At 41.4% G+C, this 24046-nt stretch overlaps 2 protein-coding genes across 6 annotated transcripts in view; both read left to right on the forward strand.

The window, feature by feature from the left end:
- Nucleotides 1-1499: 1499 nt before the first annotated feature.
- Nucleotides 1500-13750, forward strand: FXN (frataxin). 4 transcript variants are annotated; one of them, XM_067315561.1, is made up of 5 exons: nt 1500-1584; nt 2464-2561; nt 6344-6464; nt 9952-10049; nt 13445-13750. In XM_067315561.1, exons 1-5 carry the CDS (start codon nt 1567-1569, stop codon nt 13596-13598), a joined length of 489 nt encoding a protein of 162 aa, XP_067171662.1. In that variant the 5' UTR covers nt 1500-1566; the 3' UTR covers nt 13599-13750. The 4 variants fall into 4 exon arrangements, with proteins under 4 accessions (XP_067171662.1, XP_067171663.1, XP_067171664.1 ...); XM_067315562.1 differs by lacking the exon at nt 1500-1584 and adding an exon at nt 1889-2025; XM_067315563.1 differs by lacking the exon at nt 1500-1584 and adding an exon at nt 2016-2029.
- Nucleotides 13751-18468: 4718 nt separating this feature from the next.
- Nucleotides 18469-24046, forward strand: part of TJP2 (tight junction protein 2) — a 69910-nt gene continuing 64332 nt past the window's right edge. For both annotated transcript variants that reach the window (XM_067315308.1, XM_067315311.1), the window contains exon 1: nt 18469-18675. The gene's annotated coding sequence lies outside the window, so the exon portion shown is untranslated. The remainder of the gene's footprint in view (nt 18676-24046) is intronic.

Below are 24046 nucleotides of genomic sequence, written 5' to 3' on the forward strand. Positions count from 1 at the left end.
AATACCAGAAAATGAAATAAATATCCTCTGATACCCTTTTTATAGGAATGGCAAGGTATGTAAACAAGCAATATCTTTTACTAGATCAAATGATATACAGAAAAAAAAAAAGACATTCTTCCAGGAACATAGTGCCTATGCCTTCTCCCCACCAAGGTATGAAAACTAGACTTTGTTTTAACGATGTTTTCTTTGGTCTGAAAAAAAGTTACTGTTTCTCCTTACAGACATTAACTCAGTCTGTAGGCCATTACAGCTGTAAAAGCAATAAGAATGTGGGATTGCTCTTGAACCAAATAGAGAGTATCTTGTCTCCACTTGATGCATAAAAGTTTCAGTCTCAAAATGCAGTAAGAACACAGATCCTGACAAAGTCTGAGGGAAGATAAGGGTATTGAAGAAACACACAGGACATTGCTGGAAAGAGACAAGAAGCTGACTAAACTAGGGGAAAAAATAACATGGTTTGGTGTGGAGAACTTTAACTATGCCAGATACCAAAGTTGCCACTAAAATTTGTATAACCTACTTGAATTATCTGGGGTTTTGCCCTTTAGGTGGTTGAAAATAATTTCAGCTGAAAGACAAAAAGAATATAAATCTTGGTGAGACACCAATGGTGTGTCTTGCCTAAACAACTTATTCCCTAATACACTGCAAGGTGGCAGCTGTTTACTCAAGGGAAGGACCTCTAGAAATGTAAAAATGCTGTGTGCAGTAATCGGTGTTAGGCTTTTTAATTCCTGAGGGCTTCACATATTCATGATTTTACTTGTAACTGTTGCCTCCTACAGTGCTAACCTGTGGAAGGATCTGAAAGGAGATTTTTCTGTGCTCCTGCAGAAAAGTTTTTGTAGAAGCTTTTTTCGTCAGAATTATTTCTCATCCCTCATTTCCCTAGTGAGCCTCTTTTATTATTTCCGTGTATGCAATGATAAAAGATGCCTAGCTGAGACCCTTGACATCCTCACGTCTCATTAATAACACCATAAAATATCACCAGCGTTTAGACAGCTCCCTGGGAACTTGCCCGGCCACCTACCAAAATTCCCTCCCGCTTATCGCTTTTTGGGGCGAACCATCTGCGTTCGGCACGCCAGCAGCGGCAGGTGGCGAGCTCTGCTGGGAGGTAGCGAGGGAGATACCGTGATATTATAACACACTACACAGTCGTGCGTTACAACGCGCTGTGTTACACGCGTTACAGGAAGCGCTGCGCCAGGCTGCGGCGCTGCGCGGGTGCTGCTCCCACTCGCCCTGACGCAGCTCCCGGGCAACCAGAGGCCGCTCCCGCCCCGCCTCCCCCAGCGGCGCCGCCTCCGGGTCCTGCCGCCGCCGCCGCCGCCGCCGCGCGGGCTGCTCCGCCCCGGCCCGCCCCGGCCCTCCCCGGCCCGCCCCGGCCCTTCCGCAGCGAGCGGCGGCGGCGGCATGTGGCGGCCGGGGGCGGCGCGGGCGCTGGGCGCCGCGCGGCGGGAGGCGGCGCTGGCGGCGGCGCCGGCGGCGCGGCGCAGCGGAGCGGCCGCGGCCGGAGCCGGAGCCGGAGCCGGGGCCCGAGTCGGGGCGCCGATGGCGGGCGGCGCGGCGGTGAGCGGGGCGGGAGGGCGCGGCGGAGCGCGGCCTGCGCCGCCGGCAGGGCGCGGAGCGGGGCGGCCGCGGGGCCGGGCCCCCCCCCGCCGCCGGGACGCTGCGTCATCCGGCGGGCGGTGGGACCCAGCGCGGCGCCCCGCGGCCCGCGGCCAGGCCCGGCGGGGGGGGGCGGGACGGGGCGGGACGCGCCGCCTCCCCCCCCGGTGCCGCCGCGCCGCGCTGTGCTCGGCTGCGTTGCGTGCGGCCCCCGGGAGCGGCCGCCGCTGGCCGCCCGCGCCCTGCCGGCGTGCGGGTCCTGCCGCTTTCTTTCCTTTCTTAAAGCTGCCTTTTTCTTTTTTTTAAGCAGAAATCACAACCGAAACGCGCTACGTTTTTACAGAAGTGGTCTGCAATCCCGGAGTGTTAAATAAGCATTAAATAAGTTAGCTCTTGATTTCCGTGAGTAAGGAGCATTCAGGGCTTCTGCTCATTTCAGCTGAAAACGCTGGTGACCTCTTTTAACCGCGAGGCACGGTTTGCCTGTAATGGAGTGTCTGGGATAAACAGACACTTGTGAAAATATTGGCCTGTATCAGCTGTGCCAGGTTGCTCAATAATTCTATGACAGAGCAAAAGAAAAAAGTTTTTCTCTTCCCTAGTTCATTGTTCTATGAATAAAATACTTTTCTCATTTTTCTCTTTTTTTCTCTCACTTTCTCTTTGTTACAGAAGGTGTATTAGATTGCCTCAATCGTCCAAGACTATAGCTGCATATTTTGGCTCTGTAATAGTAATATTTTACTTGGGGATGGAATGATCTTCAAGAATCTATTTATGTGACAACATGCAATATGTAATTCTTTGATTTTTAACTTTTAATTTCATTTTATTTATTAGGATTCTTCTCTACAACAGTTAGAATATGCTTCGAAGATGAAGAGCAAGACTGTTCGGTTTATGAATTTAAGAAACACGGGAACTCTGAACAACAAAAGGTAAATTTTATTGAGATATTCATACAGCAATATTGGCCGTGCATTTTAAAATAAATCATTGCTAGACACAGTAGGCCATAAAACTAATATGATGTAAATGTTGGTATGATGGTGTAGAGAAGTACAGGTTTGTGGGAAAATATTTTGGATGAATTTGGGAAATCACTTAGGAAATAATTCATGTAGCTAAACGTAGATGTCTAAGCAGCAGCATTTTACATGCCTCAAGGTGCATGAAATTTCTGTCTTGGACTGTCATGACATGACACATTATCTGTAGGAGACTTCTCCCCTTTTGATGCAGCAGCTGGAGGGCCAAGGAAGTATTGTGCAGCTGTCTAAAATGGCTCTTATCATTAAGTACCTGAATTGCATCCTACATCCTAACCCGAAGGTCTTCAATCCTTCACACCCCTAGGTGTTTCTGTGGTGGCCCTCATAAAAGTGGTGTGGAGCATATTTCTGTACAGGCATACCTCAGAGATATTGCAGGTTTGGTTCCAGACCACCACAATAAAGCGAATATTGCAATAAAACAAGTCACACAAATTTTTTGGTTTTCCAGTGCATATAAAAGTTATGTTTACACTATACTGTAGTCTGTTAAGTGTGCAATAGCATTATGTCTTAAAAAAAAAAAAAAATACATACCTTAAATAAAAAAAATACTTTATTGCTAAAAATTGCTAACCATCTTCTGAACCTTCAGTGAGTCGTCATCTTTTTGCTGATGGAGTGTCTTGCCTCGATGTTGATGGCTGCTGACTGATCAGGGTGGTGGTTGCTGAAGGTTGGGGTGGCTGTGGCAATTTCTTAAAATAAGACAGCAGTGAAATTTGCCACATCAACTGACTCTTCCTTTCACGAAGGATTTCTTTGTAGCATGCGATGCTGTTTGAAAGCATTTTACCCACAATAGAACTTCTGTCCAAATTGGAGTCAGTCCTCTCAAACCCTGCTGCTGCTTTATCAACTAAGTTCATGTAATTCTAAATCCTTTGTTGTCATTTCAACAATGTTCACAGCATCTTCACCAGAAGTAGATTCCATCTCAAGAAACCACTTTCTTTGCTCAACCATAAGAAGCAACACCTCATCCATTCAAGTTTTATCATGAGATTGCAGCAAGTCAGTCGCCTCTTCAGGCTCCACTTCTAATTCTAGTTCTCTTGCTATTTCCACCACATCTGCAGTTACTTCCTCCACGGAAGTCTTGAATCCCTCGAAGTCATCAATGAGGGCTGGAGTCAACTTCTTCCAAACTCCTGTGAATGTTGATATTTGGACCTCCTCCCATGAATCACGAATGTTCTTAATGGCATCTAGAATGATGAATCCTTTCCAGAAGGTTTTCAGTTGACTTTGCCCAGATCCATCAGAGGAATCACTGTCTATGGCAGCTATAGCCTTAGGAAATGTATTTCTTAAATAATAAGACTTGAAAGTCGAAATTACTCCTTGACCTGTGGGCTGCAGAACGGATGTTGTGTTAGGAGACATGAAAACAACATGAATCTTGTTGTACATCTCCATCAGAGCTCTTGGGTGACCAGGTGCATTGTCAGTGAGCAGTAATATTTTGAGAGGAATCTTTTTTTCTGAGCAGTAGGTCTCAACAGTGGGCTCAAAATATTCAGTAAACCATGTTGTAAAGAGATGTGCTGTCATCCAGGCTTTGTTTTTCCATTTATAGAGCACAGGCAGAGTAGATTTAGCAGAATTCTGAAGGGCTCTAGGATTTTCGGAATGGTAAATGAGCATCGGCTTCAACTTACAGTCACCAGCTGCATTAGCCCCTAACGAGAGAGGCAGCCTGTCCTTTGAAGCTTTGAAGCCAGGCATCGACTTCTCCTCTCTAGCTATGAAAGTCCTAGGTGTCATCTTCCAATAGAAGGCTGTTTTCGTCTACACTGAAAACCTGTTGTTTAGAGTAGCCACCTTCATCAATTCTCTTGGCTAGATCTTCTGGATAGCTTGCTGCAGCTTCTACATCAGCACTTGCTGCTTCACCTTGCACTTTTATGATATGGAGACGGCTTCTTTCCTGAAACCTCATGAACCAACCTCTGCTAGCTTCCAACTTTTCTTCTGCAGCTTCCTCACCTCTCTCAGCCTTCACAGAGTTGAAGAGAGTTAGGGCCTTGCTCTGGATGAGGCTTTGGCTTAAGGGAATGTTGTGGCTGGTTGGATCTTCTATCCAGACCGCTAAAACTTTTTCCCTATCAGCCAGAAGGCTGTTTTGCTTTCTTATCATTCGTGTGTTCACTGCAGTAGCACTTTTTGAATTTCCTTCCAGAACTTTTCCTTTGCATTCACAGCTTGGCTACCTGTCTGGCGCAAGAGGCCTCGCTTTCGGCCTGTCTCGGCTTTTGCCATGCCTTCCTCACTAAGCTTCATCATTTCTAGCTTTTGATTTAAAGTGAGAGCTGTGCGACCCTTCCTTTCACTTGAACACTTAGAGGCCATTGTCGGGTTATCAATTGCCCTAATTTCGATATTGCTGTGTCTCAGGGAACAGGGAGGCCCGAGGAGAGGGAGAGAGATGGGGGAACAGCCAGTTGATATAGAGCAGTCATCACACACACAACATTTATCAGTTAAGTTCACCGCCTTATATGGGCATGCTTCATGGCGCCCCAGAACAGTTCCAATAGCAACATCAAAGGTCACTGATCACAGATCACCATAATGGATATAATAATAATGAAAAAGTTTGAAATATTGTGAGAATTACCAAAATGTGACACAGAGACACGAAGTGAGCACGTGCTGTTGGAAAAATGGCACCGATAGACTTGCTCGACACAGGGTTGCCACAAACTTTCAGTTTGTAAAAAACACAATATCTGAGAAGCGCAGTAAAGCAAAACTCAATAAAACGAGGTAATTCCCTAGTAGGAAACTTTCTACATCATCAGCTGAAAGATACTACATCATTGTAGTTCATAGTAACTGCAGTCATGTTGTGTTGCCATATCTGTTAGCAAAAATTGAAATGATTTCACTGAATTATGTGTTGCTAGAGACACCCACCTACATACACACTGTTAAAACTTGATGCTGACACAGATGCAAAAAATAACGTGATTTAAGGACATCTGATTAAAGAAACTGCTCTAGACTTTGTTCCCACTGCCTTTTTCTACTTTGTTAAAGGGGGTAACAGAAGCGATTTCACAGCTGTTTTAAGCCCTACATAATGGCCACTAGGGTGCTCTGAGACTTTTGAAGAAGGTAATTGTAGAAGTGTTAGTTCATAAGCACATTGTGAATAATGTGTAATTGCTGGACTGCATTGGGGATTCCAGCTGAGAAGTCAAATGCTGTATGTAGATAGGGCACTTGATACAGATATTGATGTTTCTAAACCTCCGCCTTTAGCTACAGTTGTTTTCTTATAGTCAGATGACATACCCTCTGTACAGGAAATGTTTATATGTATTCACAGAGTTTCAAAACTAAGCAGTTCTTGTACAAAGTCCTTCTATGAAAATGCTTAATTTTGAACCTGCTCTGTTGTCCTAGTACTCAGCAGTCTGTATATCTAAGGAAAGAAGTACACATTCTTCAGTTAGTGATCTCTACTACCAAAATTTCAAAATTCCACCACCGTTTATGAGATGCTTTGTTACCTACATTATCTTAAGAGAAATAACTTTTCATGTGATCCTCTCTGTTTCCTCCAAGATCACAGTCTTGTTATGTTTTTATTACAGAGGAAATGCTGCCTTACAAAAGAAAAAGCTTTTCTTTCTAATTATGGGATTGTATGTCATTTGCAGCTGTTTAGATGAGACCACTTATGAAAAACTGGCTGAAGAAACACTGGACTCCTTAGCAGATTTCTTTGAGGATCTCACAGATAAGCCTTTTACCCCGGAAGACTATGATGTTTCTTTAGGGGTATGTTTTTAAGTTTCTGTTATTACCACTATAATTATTGTAGATCTTACCTTTGAAAGAGAATTTTAAACTAGTCACCTTAGTGCCCACACTTAAAATATAGTGAGTTTTTACTACTTTAATGATAAAATATGCTAAGGAAAAAATGATTCTTACATCTTGTTTTACTGAGCGTAGCAGCTATTTTGGTAAAAAGTGGCACTTGCTGTTATATGGTTTGAAAATTAAAATGTGTAGTGTATAGACAAGGACATAGTATAAAGTAATAAAGCAGCACAAGAAGAGGCAGACAGTGGTTTCTGATTTCACAGTGGTCCCTAAAACTTCCTAATCTCGCTTTGATCGCTGACATCAGCTGTCAGTTCCCTCAAGAAAAATGCAAGGACAGGCCTACATAACATGTCACGTGTAGGTTAGATGCAATTGGTAGAGCACTTTTTGATTGTCCTGAGTACTGAGAGGCAGCATTTATCTTGACCAGGCAGAGTATGTGTTTGTCCTGGCTTCACTGATGGTTCAGCCTGTGGTGGAGAGGAGCAGTAGAGCATGTAATGTTTGGATGAGGGGTTGCAAAAATGAGAAGAGAACATGCGTGGGGTGAAGACTATTGTCACAGGGGACAATGGGAAGCCCGATAATTGGAGCATTTAACAGACTTCCTACTCATTTTCTTTTACAGGACTGTCAGACCCATATTACAAATGACAATTCTATTTATTTAAGGAATTTATTAGCTTTATATAAAATTCCTGAATTTGGTCATATGCCACAACCCTCTGCATGACTTGGAGGAGGGTGCAGACTCTCCCTCCATTGCAGTCTGCAACACAGTATTTTTGTAAACTACATAAATGCTACTTACTGTTCATGGCTTACCATTAGGAGATTACTTGTTTCTAGCCCTGTCAGATGTGGATTTATGCCCTGGGACATTGCAGCAGAGGGTCTGGGTTGCACTGTGCAAAAAAATCCTGTAGTTTTCAGACTTGCTCATGTGTAACTTCACATGATAGCATTCATTCTTTATTTCACATGACTAGAATAGAAGACAACATCTTGTTGGCTGAACCCTGTTGTTCCACTTAGCAAATATTATTAGTTGCTTTAATTACATATAGAATTAATGTTATAGCTAATTACTTAGCTGGTGAACAGCAATGAATTGTTTAACCATTACCATTTAGTATCTGTTAGCATTTCAGTGTCTGTTAGGCTAGTTTAAAGACCTTAAGACAAAAGTTATCAAAAAGATAAGCTTTTCCTCTTTTAATATTTTTACACACTTTATTACATAAAGGTCTTAAGTCATATCATAATTTTATCTCTGGTAAATTTACAATGGATAGTGTTTGATATTTGCTCACTGTGAGGCTTTGAGAAATTACTTTTGCACCCATCAGTACTCCTGTGTTGCATAGGCTGTAGGATTACCTGAAAATATATTGTAGTTTCTGTGAAGAGTAAAAGCTTAAATGGTGCCAATTTTACCAAAGTTAATTCCAAACAAAAAAAGCTACTGTTACAGCAAGCCACAAGGTGGCGAACTTGATAAAGGTTGGCCACTGCTGTGAATTCTTATGAATTCTATTTCTTTGTGCTGTTTATATCTTAATGTACAGGTTGAAAAAATCTCATGTGACGAATATTCTTGTTACTAGGAACTAACAAGCATTCATAAAGTAGTACAAAACACTTGCAGTGATATTCCTCAAAATATGGTTAAAATGTCTTACATTTTAAGTTCTTAAAACTTCCAGCTGTGTTTTTTGATATTTCAAAAGTATTGAAAAGCGTGTGGGTAACCCTGCATTAGAAGTTAACCTTTATTTAATTTGAAATGATAGAGCAACAACACTCTCCAATGGCTGACATATATATAAGCAATAGTTTAACTTTTTCCTTAACTCTTTTGAAACCTATTTACTTATAGTGTTTATTTAATGTTTAATTTAACATTAATCATATTGAATTGTTACATATGGCTCTAATTAGCACATAAAAGAATACTGACACCATTATGCAGCTATTCAGGGTCAATGATCCCACCATGCTCTTATTCTGCTGTATCTCCGCAGGTCAGAGACTGCTGAGATACAGTAAAGATTGAATTCATGGCAATCAGAGAAGTAGTTTGATTTTGCCCTTGTCTAGACTAAACCAATATCTAATTAATACAACCAGCAGAACAATTTGATGGCAATATCAATCAAGGATGCCTTTTATTTTTCCATTTTATTGCTAACAGCTATAAATCCATTATCAAGCACAGCAACAGCATTAAGAGTGGAGTAAAGAATCAAACCTTGAGAGTATTACTTCACCGCTGATGCTTCTTGAGATATGTCAGAAAACAATAACATTGGATTTCTTCATAGGGGAACAAAGGTCTAAGCTACTGCCTGTGCTACCAAGGAAGATTGCAGGCAGTAGGTAGTCATAAATGCAAATATCTTTTTCCCACAGTTAGGTGTTTATATATAGAAAATTGCCCTAGAAATAATTGCAGCTCTAACAATAATATCTTCTGACTAAGGGTATGGATTCAAAAATGTGCTGTGTCATGCTGTAGGGTGTGATGTATTTGCGAAACTGTAGATTAAATGTGACTAACCTATTACCTGACTCATCAAATTACATTCTGTAGAGATACCCTTTTTAACTTACGTATTTCAGATCATCTGCAGGCTAACTCAAATCCAAGTAGTGTCATTCTTTTACTCTTCAAATTAGGATAGAAACAATCTTGTCAGAGTTATAGCTGCTCTTCCAAATACGCTTCTGAAAATGCCGTAAACATATTAATCATGGGTGGTTAAGAAATGTGAGTGAGAAAGAGAAAATAAATATTCACTAGGATAATGGTCTAAAGTTGACAAAACTAAAACAAAGCAGAGCTCAAGGAGTTTAGATGAGAAACATTCTTGAGGAATAATTCAGCATCTGCGAACTTCATCAGAATTACTGGACAAAGAGTTTTGTTTATTCACTTGGAAACAGTTACAGTTACTTAAAGAGAAGTTAGGTGAAACTGCACGGCTCAGGAATTCAGTAATGACACACACAGCTTCTTGACTTTGAACCGCACGGGTTCTGCATTGTTCATGAACAGAAAGGTTTGTTACTGGTAACGATGTTGTAGTCTTTGCAAAATGAACTAGCAGTCCTTTCAAGATGACAGGTCAAAGCTGAAGAGTATTGTTTAAGTAGTGGTGCTGTGAATAGGGCAAACACACTAAGTCATACCCTGACCAGAAGGGTTTAAAGTCTAGATCAGACTCAAAGATAGGCAGGTTGTCACAGGTGTTAATGGAAGTTTTTGATGTCTGATGATAATTCTTCCAAGCTATTATTGTTTGGAAAATTGTTAAGAATATGATGCAGGGGTGTAAGTTTCTGTTTGCCTATAGTAGATGATGTAATTCTTGTCAAGTAACAGGATACAAACTTTACTTAATTTCTCATCTGTTTGTTTCCTTTGTGATTTAAGAGTGGAGTTCTAACAGTTAAATTAGGTGGAGACATGGGAACATATGTAATCAATAAGCAAACACCAAACCGGCAGATTTGGCTCTCCTCACCCACTAGGTAAGTTATGTGTCATATGTAATGCCTGAAGACTGGGTTGAAATGTGTTTCCTCTTTTTCTTAGCCTGCCATGGACTAGGTATATCCTTTTCAAAAATAACCCTTTTGCTCATTATATATTCAAAACATGATCTATTCTAACTGTGTGATAAGGGTTTATTATGGAGGTTTGTGACACAGTGCAGTGTACTGATATACCCTAATTAAACCAGAAAATGTGTAATACAGAATTTTCACATCCTGTTCCAAGCCAAAACCACTATACAGGGGAGTATAGCCTATTCATAGGAAAAATAAACAGTCATAATTAAAGAACAAAACAAAACTTCTGTTAGAGAGATGATGATGTTACGATCTAAACCACTCTTTGTATTTAAACAGGGTGGCTCCTTCCCCTTTAAGCCTGTGGGATTTCCTGCTGTATATGTTTATGTGCTCTCTCTGAGGGTTGTTTTTGTCGAGCTCCTGTGCTTTACGGGAGCCTGGGCTAGCCATTCCTTCTACCTCCTCTAATACTGTGGTTTGATCCATTCCAGGTTTTCTGGTTGGTTTCAGCTGGGAGGGCAGCCAGATGTGTGGGAAAGTGGTGTAGCTGCCTCCCCCCAAATTTTTGTTCTCTTCCACTGTCCCGGGGAAAGAACAGAGGGAGTCCATCAGTGCTACTGGTAAAGGAACCAGCTAGCTGGAAACTATAAGCGCTCACAGTAACTATGCAGGCATACCTCTTGAAGGTTGCTCAGAAAGCACATATTAATTGCTAAACCAGGAATGTTTTTGCAGTAGTAGGATTTCAAAGTAGGATTCATGTGGAAAAATTAAGCTCAATAGAATTTAAGATTCTAAGATAAACAATTTGAGGAAATTACAATTATAGGAAATAAAATTTGCCTGAAGAAAATTTGAACTCTGTCTTGGTATACTTTTGTACTGGCACAGCATATTAGGTAAGCCATTTTTGACTACTGTCAACTCCTTTCCCCTCCCAGAATCTTTTTTCTTATTAAATAATTTATTTAACAGGAATCTGACTTGACAAGGCAGTGGCCTAGTAAATAAATACACCTTTTTACTTATGTTTAGACAGATGCAGGCTGCATATTATAATTCATTTACTCCATCTTTTTTGCATCAAGTATAATTCAAGAACCTTTATTCTGCTTAAGTAGACTATAGAGTTTTTGTTTCATTGGCACAAAGTTTTCATCTATTTCTGGAAACCCAAAAGTCAGAGAGTTTATATATGCTTGGAGCCAACCCTAGCTCAGAATACTGGATTTGTGGAAAATGTCAGCTGTTTTCATTTTTTGATTGCTCCTGCAGTTGAGAAAAATGCACAATTAAATAAATAAACTGAACTTTCTCTGATGAGGTTTTTCAATGTCTGTGATGAGATATGATTCACCAACAAACATCCATTTTTGTGCTTCCTTAACTGGTAATATGGTAAACATTGGTGTTTCCTGGAAGGAAATGCTACATGTTCACTTATTTCCTAATTTCTGAAAATGCTGCAACTTCAGCAAATACTGTATGGTCCAGGGTGACATGTTCCTTATATGCCATGTTTTAAAAAGTGAAAGAAACAAACATTGCTGCCAGTGTTTGGGGTTGGGGAAGAGTTGAATATTATATCTGGGAAAGTTGTATGGTAAATGTAGAATTTTTGAGTCTTTATGAACATAGCCTGAGGAAGACAATCGCTTCAGATGGGAGAAACAGAAATTCTCATGAATCCTTTTAACCTTCAGTTTGCTCCACTTTGTTGCATACACTCAGATGAAATTAAGCCTGTGTTTGTAAAACTTTATTTAAGTTGACAAATAAAAAAAAAAGTTGTGTAACCTACCATTAATGTGGTTGCATTAATTTTTTGTAGCTCCTTTAACTAAAAAGGCATTTTAAACATTACACAATGTCTCTAATAATACCTTCATGTGCTATTTTATTTCTTCTCTTTTATTGTTTAAAAAGATATTCAGACTTTCCATGAGAAATATGTTTATATTTAACATTTGCAGGCATTTATTACAGTCCAAAAGATCCTTGCTGACATGATAAATTTAAATGAGAAAATCATATTTGTACACCATTTTGACGATTCAGAGAACTAAGTTATTTGTTAATCATATCACTGATATTTTAGTAAATAATGTTCAAAAACAGTTCACATGACTTATCAGTGCGTTTTTTTTCTCTGTATGTATTGATTAAATGGTCTGTCTTAGCCTCACTTTCTTTAATAGTTTCAGCCCATTCTGTCATTTTCTAGGAGTAGGACAGTGTAAACATGTTTTTTGCTGCAAGAACAGAGTAAGAAATGCATAATAAAGTAACTGGAGACATAATCTCGATTCAAGTTCACATACAGCAAATGTTACCGGTTCACATACAGCAAATGAGATTTCAGTGGAAGCTGACAGTCGTTTTGATTTACCTTTGTATTTGTGACTGCTGGTAGTTTGGTTAGTGGTCTGAAAGTTACTCCTTTGAATATTGTGAATAATTCAGAATATTCAAGGTTCAGCTGGTGTTTTTGCTGTTTGTGGTCGAGGGGATGGTCTGTCCCCTAGCAGGTGATAATTGGCTCGTCCAAGCTCGAAGGCATTTTCTCCTGGGAGTGCAAGCAAGAAGAATGGGTCACCTGTACCCCCCTGCTGTGCCCAGCACTTCAATCCTTTCTCTTTTCTCAGCTTCTCCAGCCAATGTTAACAGCAATGAGTGCCTTTCTATCATTGCTCCTGTTTTACAAGCGGAGAATTAGGTGGAAAGGAAGGTCTGGAGTGGAATCCAGTTTGTTTGAGTTTCTTCCTTGGTACGTAACTGTAGGCTGGAAGGATCAGGTTCACCTGCTGGCAATTATGTGACCGCACAGAGAACATTAGGCTTTTAAAGACAAATCTCCCACTTGGGAATATCTTTGCTTTCAGTTAGCAAATTCTTTTATTGCATTGCAAAGGAAAGTGAGAACGTTGGTCTGTGTTCTGCTCTGTTTAGCGTATCTGCATGTAATACTACTGTAACAATTAATAAACAGCATTGATTCAGCCTTTTACAAATATTCTTTTTAATAATTGCATGTAACAGAGTTATGTGGGAAGAAGAGGGCAGGGGAAGAAACTGGGGAACTCGGTGCAGAAAAGAAGGAAGGGAAGGAGTTCATGCCTGCCAGGAATGACTGATACGTCTGGTCACCTTTCGGATACCTCTGTAGGATGGCTCAGCAGTTCCTGGCAGGCCTGGCCGTTTCTGTTTCACTTCCCCACACTGCCCACCCGTCTTTCTCCATGCAGTCTGTTTCCTTTTCCTGGGTGCTCTCCAGGTTGCATTATACTTACTGCTCCCAGCAGCCCCCCAGCGATAATCTGTACTTAAATTTTGTGTGTTTTGTTTTCTAGTGGGCCCAAGCGCTATGACTGGACTGGACGGAACTGGGTGTATTCTCATGACAGAGTATCTCTTCATGAGCTGCTATCAAAAGAATTCTCAACAGCTTTAAAAACTAAACTAGATTTGTCCTGCTTAATATACTCTGGGAAAGAAGATACTTGATGATATTCTACCTCATGGAAATTAAAAGACTTTAACCAGGAGCCCTTCTGAGGTTTCCGAAGTACCTGAGCTCAATTCTGTTGTTGTTTTTCTTTACATCACTATGTTGTGTAACAACATGAAAATAATATATTTTTCTTTAGTGCTCAGTGTTTGGGTTTCTGTGTCAGTGCTTGAATTTGTACCCATGTAGTACAGATGGTTGGGGTGTCCATTTCTAACACTGCATTTCTTACTCTTAGCTAAGAAGTAGGTCATGAATTCCTGTTGTCCGTAGCCGTGTTTGGATGTAGGGGCTGGCCTGTCTGGTGACTTCTGACTGGTGCACAGTTGACAGACTTCTTGTGGTGGGGCCTTCACCCAAAAGAAGAAGTGCCAGTGGATTGCATGGGCATGAGCTGTGGTACTGTAAATGGGCTGCATTAAAACTTGAGGCTAGTGAAGGGAGCGTGGTGCAGTCGAGGGTGAATAAGGCATCACAGACTAGCTGAACACATGATAAAGGAAATGAGTGTGGCAGGTAGAATTTTTTCATATTGCTAATGGATTTAGTAAGAGTTTTTCCTCTCCGTATTGCAGAATTCAGTCTCTTCTCCGTTTTCCTAGTTTCTTTTAAGTTGTTTTTTGAGCTAAATTTTAAGCTGCATGCACATCTGTAGTTGTAAGCAGTACCTGTAGCTGAAAAAGCTGGTTGGTCGTGTTTAAACTGTGCAGCAATAACTTTACAAACATTCTGTTCTGTTATGTGAATTTCTCCTTCTGTTCCCTTTTGTTCTTTGAAGAGTAAAAATACATAATTTACTGACTGCTTTTTAGTTAAGCAAAAATTTGCATTAATTTTTGTACTGCTGCATTTCATAAGTAACTGAGCATAGACTTTTTTTTCCACCATAATACAAGGCTTCCATTAGTACCATGCTGATGCAGAAACATTTGCCTTTTTGCCTCTTAGAATTGAAGAAGTTGAATCTGTTCCAGACTGTTGAGAAATAGGAATGAAATAAATTATATACTGCAGCTCTTAAACAAAAAAAAAAAAAAAAGCTTTTTAAAAAGATTTTGAAATGCAAGAAGGTTGCTATAACACTTGGCACCATTGTAGTATCACCAATAATTGGTTTTAATTGCCTGTTAAATGGGAGCACAAAGTTATTCACTGATTCTTGAAGAAATGGTTAAATCATATTCTTTTAAATTTTATCACTGTATGAAAAAATGTCCAGTGCAGACTTTTTTTTTTCTGGTTCTTGATTTCTCTGATTCTTGTGTGTAGCTTGGCATGATTTTCTGGTTAGCTAGAATTATTACAGGTTCAATAATTTGTCATAGAGAAACAATAGCTACATAGTATCATTGCCCAGTACTTGCATTTAAAGTACAAATCTTGTTACCAGCTATTTCCCACCATTAAATAGAGCAAAAGTAATGTTTTGTTGGAGCTGGTTCATGGTTAATTGTGCACACAGTGTTTGCATGTTTTTCAGTGAAAATAAAAAGGATGACAATTATCTGAAAGTTCATTTCTACTAGATGAGGTGACTATAATGACTGGTATGAGTAAAAGAGACTAAAAGATGCCTTTATACAAAGCAAAACTAAAATCAGAACACTTTTTTTTTTTTTTAAACCTTTGGAACAGTAAAACTAATTTGCAGTATATGAAAAACAGTAATAATTCAGCTCAATCGCTCAGTAATTCAAAAAGCTAGATTTACTTAGACACATCTTTATAGACACTAATGAACTGATATTTGAAGCAAGGGTACTTCCTCCTGATTCTTCCTTTGTTTAGTCACATATAACTTGTGTAATTAGCTGACTGACTTTTCAAAAATTACTTTCTTATGTGATTTGCATGCAACTTACATTCATTGACATACATTAGTCGCATACTTGGGGGTTTATCCACGATTTCCTTTCATCTTGAACAACTGTTTACACTGCAATAAAGTTGTATGCAGAATTTGGAATTCATTATATAAAAGTGATATTTCAGTCTATGATGATAAAGGAAAAACACTGCAGCCATGCATATTGTGTTGATTTCTTTTGCTTTCTTAAAATATTTATTGCAAGGAATTTGTTCAAAATTTGGCTACTCAACATGGATTTTGTATGAGCACTTAGACTTTCACTTTTGAAATGCTTTCCCCTTCGACAACAATGTTACTGCTATTTATGCAAACAGTTTCCTGGTTTTAGGTTGCTGAGTAAAAAATGGATTAAATTTAGCTGGTGAAGATGAATGGCATCAGTGAGGTAGAACTAGGGGATTTCGTCTCAAGGCACAATGTGAATCTTAGGCCAGGAAATAGGCTTTGTCTAATGCTTGTGTCAAACTGTAAGTATGGGCAAAGACTCCACCAGTCTTCATACATGTACAGTGGAGGCACAAAAGGAGCTCTGATCCTATTGTAAGATTTTGCATATTGCCCCAGGACAAGCCAGTCTTCCACGCCGTTTTATAATTCTGTGTCTTTGTATTCACAGATCGCTCCATAGTTAGGCGCTTGACATCATGACAGTAATTTCTTGCTTTGCTTCTCTCAAAAGAAATAGCTGAAAGAAAATTCTTTGATATTTGCTACAAATAGTAACAAGGAGAACTGTTACATTTCTGGCAGCATTTATTCCTGCAAAACAAATTGTTCCATCTTCAGTCAAGGGAAGCACACAGAATACCTTTAAAGACAAGTATTGACATTTGTAGCTACACTGGATATTCAAAAGAGGGACCCAGTGGAGAAAGTGGAGTTTTTAAAGGTATACTAGAGTTTTCTTCACCTGTAGCTAATCCATCTTTCTGCAGATGATGGTTGTGTTTGTCTGCTGCTGTCCTGCAGTCTGAAAGTCTTGCCACTTCTTCCCGAGCTGAAGTCCCGTGTTCCCTGCATGCCAGTGAGTTCTTCTCATCGTTTTCATTGATCCATGTAGTTGAATTAAGTTCACAACTGCTCTCAGCCCGCACTTGTCACAAACTACTACTTTTGTTTCACGGGAGCTGTGTGCCTAAATGCTTGTCCGGTGCTCGTTGGTTCATTTTCATTTCCAATTGCGGCAATTCTCTTCGCTGCAAGATCATGGAATCATCCCAACTTGTTTCCTCATAAAGCCCGAAGTCTTTTAGCTGCTTCAATAAGTAGGATAAAGACCTGTCCCGAAGAGGTGGTAGCTGAATAAGGGAAGGGGAGTTTGGAGGGAGGTTTGTTTGATTACTCGACTCGGGTTTGCCTTTTGGCTTATAGTTAGCGGTTTAACATGGTGATTGTGTTAACTTGGTTCTGGAATGTGTGGGAGTCTTGCAGCAGTGAGTCCTTGGAAGGAAGGCAGAGGCTTGCCAAAATATCTGGAAGAACATTCAAAATGAAAGAGGAAGCATGGGAGGGGCAGAAGAAAAGGCTATCAGGAAACGATTAACAGTGCCCGACGGCTGATGTTGTTGGCAGGGCAATGAAAAGAGACTAAGGGCAAGCTGCATCATGCCCCGGCACCTTAGGGAATGATATTTTAAATTTACTGCACACCATTATTTAGAATTGTAACCGATCACATGGATGTTCCAGTCTGAGTTGCTGGGTTTTTTTTTTTTTTAATTCCTGTTTAAAGATACAAAAAAGCTGTTCAGAATGATACTCCCCTTTATCCCAAACTCTCTTTTATGTAAATTGCACGGTTGGCAGTCGTGGAACAAAGAGAAGATTCATGGTCTCCGCAGAAGAAGATAACCCGTGGAGACTCCTTCCCTGGGGAAAGAATACACAGAGCTGTGAGCAAGTGGGAGAATTTTTTAACTGTAATTAATTACAAACTTTTTTTTGGAGTTCATGTTAAAGGGTGACAAAATTTAGAAAGGATAACAATAGATATTTAAAACAAGCCACTTCGTGCTGTTGCTGCCTTCTCCAGTTCGCTGAATTGCTGCTTTCTCCAATTTGCTGAATTTAGTCGTGGTAATTATGCTATGTGATCAGTATTACAATGAGTAATTTTGTAAGCATTGTTAGTTTCCAGATCTAGGCTCTTTTATTATTCATCAATGTTCTCTACTATTCTACTAAAAAAAAAGAAAAAAGAAAAAAAAGAAATACCTTAAATTTGTCAACAATATTACTCCTCTTTAGAGTATTTTAGAACCATTAACTAAGCATCATAATGCAACTATTATGAAAATATTTTCCTTTTTTCTGTAGTGAGAGAAATAATACATGAAGTTTTAAACATTCATTAAGGAAACAGAGATCCAGCACTGTGTAAAGCAAAAAAAAGTGACACATACCTGGAAGTAAGACTAAATTTCCACTCCTCATGCCTTGAGTCACTCTGCCTGAATGCTGTAATATCGTATTACTTATTGATCATAGATCCTATCTATAGCTGAGACCTTTTTTTTTTTTTTTTTTTTTTTTTGCTCTTTGGGGCTTTCAGTCTGTAACTCACTTAAAGACTAGTGTGTGCACATGCATGTTAATTATTAACTAGAGCTACAAGCAGGCCTTTTCAAAATAATGTTTGAATGCGTTCTGGTATTTGCTGTCAATAAAATAGGCTCTTTCTGCTTGCTTTTCCTCCTTCCAAAGTCCAGCGCCTTCACGAAGAGCACTGTTTGCCTTCTTTATCTTAATTTCTGTGTGAAGTAATTACACTAACATACCATTCACCTATCAGGGAAGAAAACTGTCTGAATTAAGAATGCTTTGGGAACCTAACATCTTTAGCAACTGCTGAAAAAATAATCTGCCTTTCTCACTAAATTATAATTAGTAGTTAATAATTAACTATAGTTAGTAACAAATTATTAGAAAACTTCTGAGTCTGGAAGTGACTTTGTTTCACAGATCTGATAATGTGGGAGTTTCATGGTTTACTTTCAGAGAGGCTCGCACTAGTTTTAACTGCAAAAGCAAGGAGATAAGGAATTCTTTGTGACTTTAGTGCTTTACAATGGGCAGGAAATAAGACTCCCAAGAATCCTGTCAGGGCTGTTTGGCCTTGCCTTTCTCATTTCAGCCGGAGGACACCGGCGGTCCCGGAAAGCTGATATCTGTGGAATTCCAGTCTGAAGGACAGTTCAGTTTCGGTAAGTCCAGGTTTCGGGACAGTCTCGGTAAGACTCGCAGGGTGCGTATTTTGGCCTGAAAACTGCTAATCCGGGATGTTTCAGCTGCGAGCGGTGATGTGAGCGCCCCGAGCGGAGCGCCGCCAGTGAAACTGCGGGAAGGCAGCCACAGAGCCACATAAATAAGACACACATTCAGGGGCGCGCACCGCGCGTTTTAAAAGCTTTTTCGGAAAGCACGAGAAATTATGCCGAGTTACTAACACGAAGTAGGTGGGGACAGGGCCGGGGGCGGCGGCGCGCTGACTCAGCGGGCGCGGAGCCGCGCAGCCCGCGTGCCCGGGCCGGACCGGTATTTCCTGCTCCCCGCCCGCAGCCGCGGGTGTGAGTGTGCGCGGGGGGCGGCCGCAGGTGGAGCCGCGCCCGCGGAGGGGCCGCGGAGGGGCCGCGCTGCGCCGCGCCGCGCCGCCCCGTCGGGCCGCGGCCGCCTCACCTGCGGCGCGGGCGGCACCTGCGGCGGGAGCCCGCCCCGGCGGCCGCCCCGCTCCGCACTGCTCCGCACTGCTCCGCGCCCCGCCGCCCCGCCCCGCCCCGTCCCGTCCCGTCCCGTCCCGTCTCGTCCCGCCCGCCCTGGCGGAAGCCGCCCGGCGCGGGGGAGCGGCCCGGCCCGGCCCGGCCCGGCCCGCAGTCGCAGCCTCTCCCGGCGGGCGGCGGCAGCGCAGCCCCAGCCGCAGCTCCAGCCGCAGCCGCAGCCCCTGCTCCGCGCCGCACCGCGCCCGCGCAGCCTCCCAGCAGGCGAGTACCCGCGCCGGCAGGTGCGGCCCCGCCGCCGCCCCCCGTGCTCTGGCCTTTCCCTCTCTTTTTCTTTTTCTTTTTTTTCTTTTTCTCCTTTTCTTTCTTCCTTTTTCTTTTTTTCATTTGCTTTTCCCTTTTTCTTTTTTCCCCTTTCTTTTTTCTTTCCTTTTTTTCTTCTCCTGTTTCCTTTTTCTTTTTCCTTTTCTCTTTTTCTCTCCCCTTTCTCCCTCCACTCCTAGGGCGCACTCCGACTGCTCTCTCTTCGGGAGCTGGTGCGGGCGGCGGCGGCGGCACCGCGGCCCTGCGCGCCCCGCCGCGCGGGGGGCTGCTGCTGCCGCCGCCGCCCCGCACCTTGGGCGCGCAGGGCCGGGCGGGGGCTGGGGATCGGCTTTCCTCTAACAGGAGTAAGCGGCTCTCGGTGTCTTTTTTCCATGCTGAGCACTTTCCGGGCGACTGCGATACTACGTGGGAAGTGGGAGAGTTGTCACCGATGAATCAGGGTTCTTGTTTACTCGGGCTTTTTTCGCTGTAGAAGGGGCGGGTCCCCGGACGGGTGCGCACCCCGGACGGTGGGGGTTTGTGCCGCCTTTGCTGTACACAAAATTCCTGAAATCTTTATGTTGGCACATCCTGAGTGGATTCCAGCCGTGCCTTGGGCTTTGGCTCACTGGGTCAGGGGAAGTTTCAAGCTAACAAGGAGCTCTTAAAACAAAGGAACAGGCAGTTCCAGAAGCCAAATGCTTGACTGGCATACTGGAGTGCCTTGGCATCACCCTTGTTTGTGGTACTGCCGCCCAGGTGCGTTAGATTTGCATCAGGCCAGTGCCAGTGCACATGCTTGTGCTGTTGGGCTTTTCTCCCCCTCCTTCAAACCTGTTTCCTCCCTATGTTTTTCCGGGATGTGCACGCTGTCTGAACTTACCTGAGAGTCGTAAATAGTGATCTTTCAAGTTGCTTCTCTGAAAATGTTCATGCTACCGATGTTGCTTTTTAGTATTTTTTCACTTAAAACAGCTAAAATCTCTGAATAGTCTGTTCCCCAGCTTCACTTTTTAAACTGAGGTTGAATTCAACAGCTAAGATGGTACTTGAAAGCTCTAAGCCTCACAGCTCTGCTCCAGCAGAGGCCACCAAAGGTCTGCTTTGTTTTAACCTCTGGTTGTAGTTCTCAATGTGGGGTGGTGTTGAGACAAATTAGAATGACTTTGCTTGTGCTTTGCTCACTGAATTTGATTTTAAAGGTAATAATTTGGGACTGTGATTCAGCTGCGGTTCAGAAGAAAAAAAGCACACATGATATAGTGACAAAATTGCTTCTTTTTTTTTCTGAAAAATTCACAGTTCAATGCTCCATCTGTAAATTCTTCCAGGTAATGATCCTTGTCAAGGTCCATGGGATCTGGGTGACCAGGGGCAGTGATTAGAAAGCATGGGGAGTTTGCTTAAGTTTGTATTCATTGCTAGAGCATCAGGTGACTTGGAAAGGTTTGCAGATGATTGGCATGTAGTACACATGTGTGTGCTATTTAGAGATGGACAGTAAGACTTATTTTTGTAACCTAATGTTTATGAGGGCTTTCATCAAGCTTCTAAGGAAGCTTTCTGCATGTATTTGACTTTTAGGTTAGTTTACTGCTATAATTGCTTGCAGACTGTTACATGCAAACATTTTGTTATGTCCTGAACATCGTATCCAAGTAGTGGTAGTGACTCTAGTGACTCTTTCCTTTATAAACTGAGGTCATACCGAAACTAGGTCTAACTTTCATTACCTCCTGCATTGCCCTGTACTGTAATATCAGTAACTGCAACTGTACTCAGCACAACTATACTGGATTTTTTAGGACTAAGGATGTGTACTGTGATTTACCCAGTGAGGTTAGGGTGATTCCAATACTTTGTATAAAAGTATAATCTCAGTAGAGCTCTTCAGAATAAAACATCAAAGTAATTAAGTGCTAGATACTTTTCTGATTGCTTAATCCTCCATTTCCTGGTTCTTGTAAGGACAGCCAAGAAATCTTTCTCAGTGATTAAAATAGTGTATAGGTACTGCCATAGTTCACAAAATGGGATGTGTTACACAGTTATAAAATATGCATGCTTAAATACTTCAGAAAGTTTCTGGATCATAATAATCCTGAAATGAGGAATGACAATATTCCAATACTCCTTCAAAGCTGCATTTAACTTTAAGCATCCTGAGACAACAGCAAGCGTGTGTGTGTGTGTTTTAATAATTACCACCTTTATCTGGCTCCAAAACTTCCTTCTAGGATAAAGGAAATCTCTTGTTATAGGACTGTTCTTTTTTAATTGCTGAAATAATAGTATTTGCACACTCAAGGACAGTGTAACTTGTGCCATGCCTTGGCCACATCAATTTCATCCTAATATTGGAATCAGTCATTCTACTAAAGGGGAAAAGAAAGCATAGGCATGGTGAAACAGCTACAGTTTGTTGAGATCAGAGATTTTCAAATTTGATTTATTTTCAAAGAGATATGGAGGCACTAAGATTACCGGGAACAAAATGAATTCACTAAATCTGACAATGGATCTTTGATATCGGCTAACTGCATAAAGCCTGTGGATCTTAATCCCAAACTGCAGTGAACTTCAATGAACTTTGGGTGGCTTCTCGAAAATGAGACAGCTGATTTATAGAACAAACATTTATGACAATAAGGATACAGGCTGTAATTTTTAGGTCTGTCTTCTAATCTGGATCTTACCATGGTGCAGAATGTTTAAAAATGAGTTACTAACAGGGGTTGCAGCGCTGAGTGGGTATTACTAGGTTTGCATGGCTGTGCTGATGCAAGGCACACCAGTGCCTGCCACCCTTTCTAGTGAGAGGTTTGGTTTCGGTCCCACGGCCAAATAATGGAAATGGTTTGTTTGAGAATCCTCAGAGAAGTACTCAGGTTTAGAATTACTACCCAGGCAGATTTCTCTCCCGGAGGCTTTTGTCAAAACAGAATTGTTCAACCACAGGGTGCTTTTCTCAATCATCTTAACCTAGCCTCTACCTTAGAAAAAAAGAGCACCGTGTTAGAGTCTTTGTCTGTTAATTTCTAAAGCATGCTTAGTTGTAGTCTCCAGAGTCTTCAGGGATTTTTGCTGCCCTTTAACAGTCAATATACTTTACCAATACTAAGGATCTCCTTACAGCTCTGTCCCACTTTGGAAAGTGGTTAAAAAAAAAAAAAAAAGCCTGCATTTAACAATTAAAGTGCTGAGGTTTTTTGGCTTAAACAATACATAATTACACAGTGCTGACTGCAGTATTGGAATTAAAGAGCTTCATGCAGAAGTGACTGCTACAGGTCACTTCACAACTTAAAAACAAACAAATCCGCCAAACATTAATAATTTATCAGATAATTGCTTTTTGAAAATTCATAATGTTAGGAATATTTTAGATTTTTTGTTTCAAAATAAGAATGCAGACTTCATAGCAACTCCTTTTTATCCAGCATTACATGATTCTTCTGAAGTTTTGAAAATATTTAGAATGTCTGTGAGCCAAGCCTAGAAATAATGGAGTGAGCTGTGGGAGAAAATCTTGATTGGTATTTCCCAGGTGTACATTCATCAGCTGTATGCATTGTTTTTAGAAAACGTAAGTTACTCTAGTATTCCTGAATTTAGGTCAACATTGTCATTGTGTATCTGAGTCTTGGCACCTCAGAGATTACCATGGTTCCTAATTTAGAGCTGTGAAGAAAAGGAAAATCATTAGTTCACATGTATAACATTTTAAACAAAAATACCTCACAACATAACAGTAGGGTCAATTATAAGTGTGTGAGAACAATACAAAGGTAAATCTGCCTGAGAACTGCTTTTTGCTCTGATTTTTCCCATTGCCTGCTCCCTTTCCATGCTGTCGTCTTTGCCACTATTTTCCACCAGCAATCTGGAGTTGCTTTTGAGAAATGGTACTTCTTTTTATTTCTTAAAGGCTTGCAGATTATCTCAGGTGTGGCCTAGGTATGTATGGGAAATATCAGATTTAGGATCTCTGCTTAAGTGTGGATCTGTTTTCATTAGCCAGTGAGGGCATCCGTTCAGGTATTTGGGATCGGTTTGGATTATTCCCCAGATTGGCTCAATAATACCTCTCTCAAAAGATTTTAGTTGTCGTTACTCTGTCATGACAACTTTCACATCAGCTTGCACTGTATTATTGATAAACTGGGCCTGGACTCAGCAATGTTCAGCTTCATCTAAACCAAGGTTTCACGTGTTTGTTCAACCTATCTGTTATTTGCTCTGCCCCGCCAGCCATTTTTTAAAGAGGAATCATCGGAGAAAACCCGTAAATCCCGCACGCCACTGTTAACAGCAGTGCTGTCTATAGTCTGGCTGGCACTCTCCCTTCGAACATCTGCTTCAACATCTCGCTCTGCTTAATAGCCAGCAGATTTGGCTGCCGGTGTCTCTAGCCTCCTTAGCACAACTTTGTCTAAGCTATCCCGAGAATCTCCGGGAACATATGCACTGTGCAGGCGAGGGACCTTCCCCCGGGAGGGGCCAAAAGCTGCTGCTGTCGGCAAAGCAGCGTGAAGAAAGTTTCCAGCTTCTCCTCTGC

The sequence above is a fragment of the Apteryx mantelli genome, chromosome Z, assembly GCF_036417845.1.
Source record: "Apteryx mantelli isolate bAptMan1 chromosome Z, bAptMan1.hap1, whole genome shotgun sequence".
NCBI classification, from domain to species: domain Eukaryota; kingdom Metazoa; phylum Chordata; class Aves; order Apterygiformes; family Apterygidae; genus Apteryx; species Apteryx mantelli.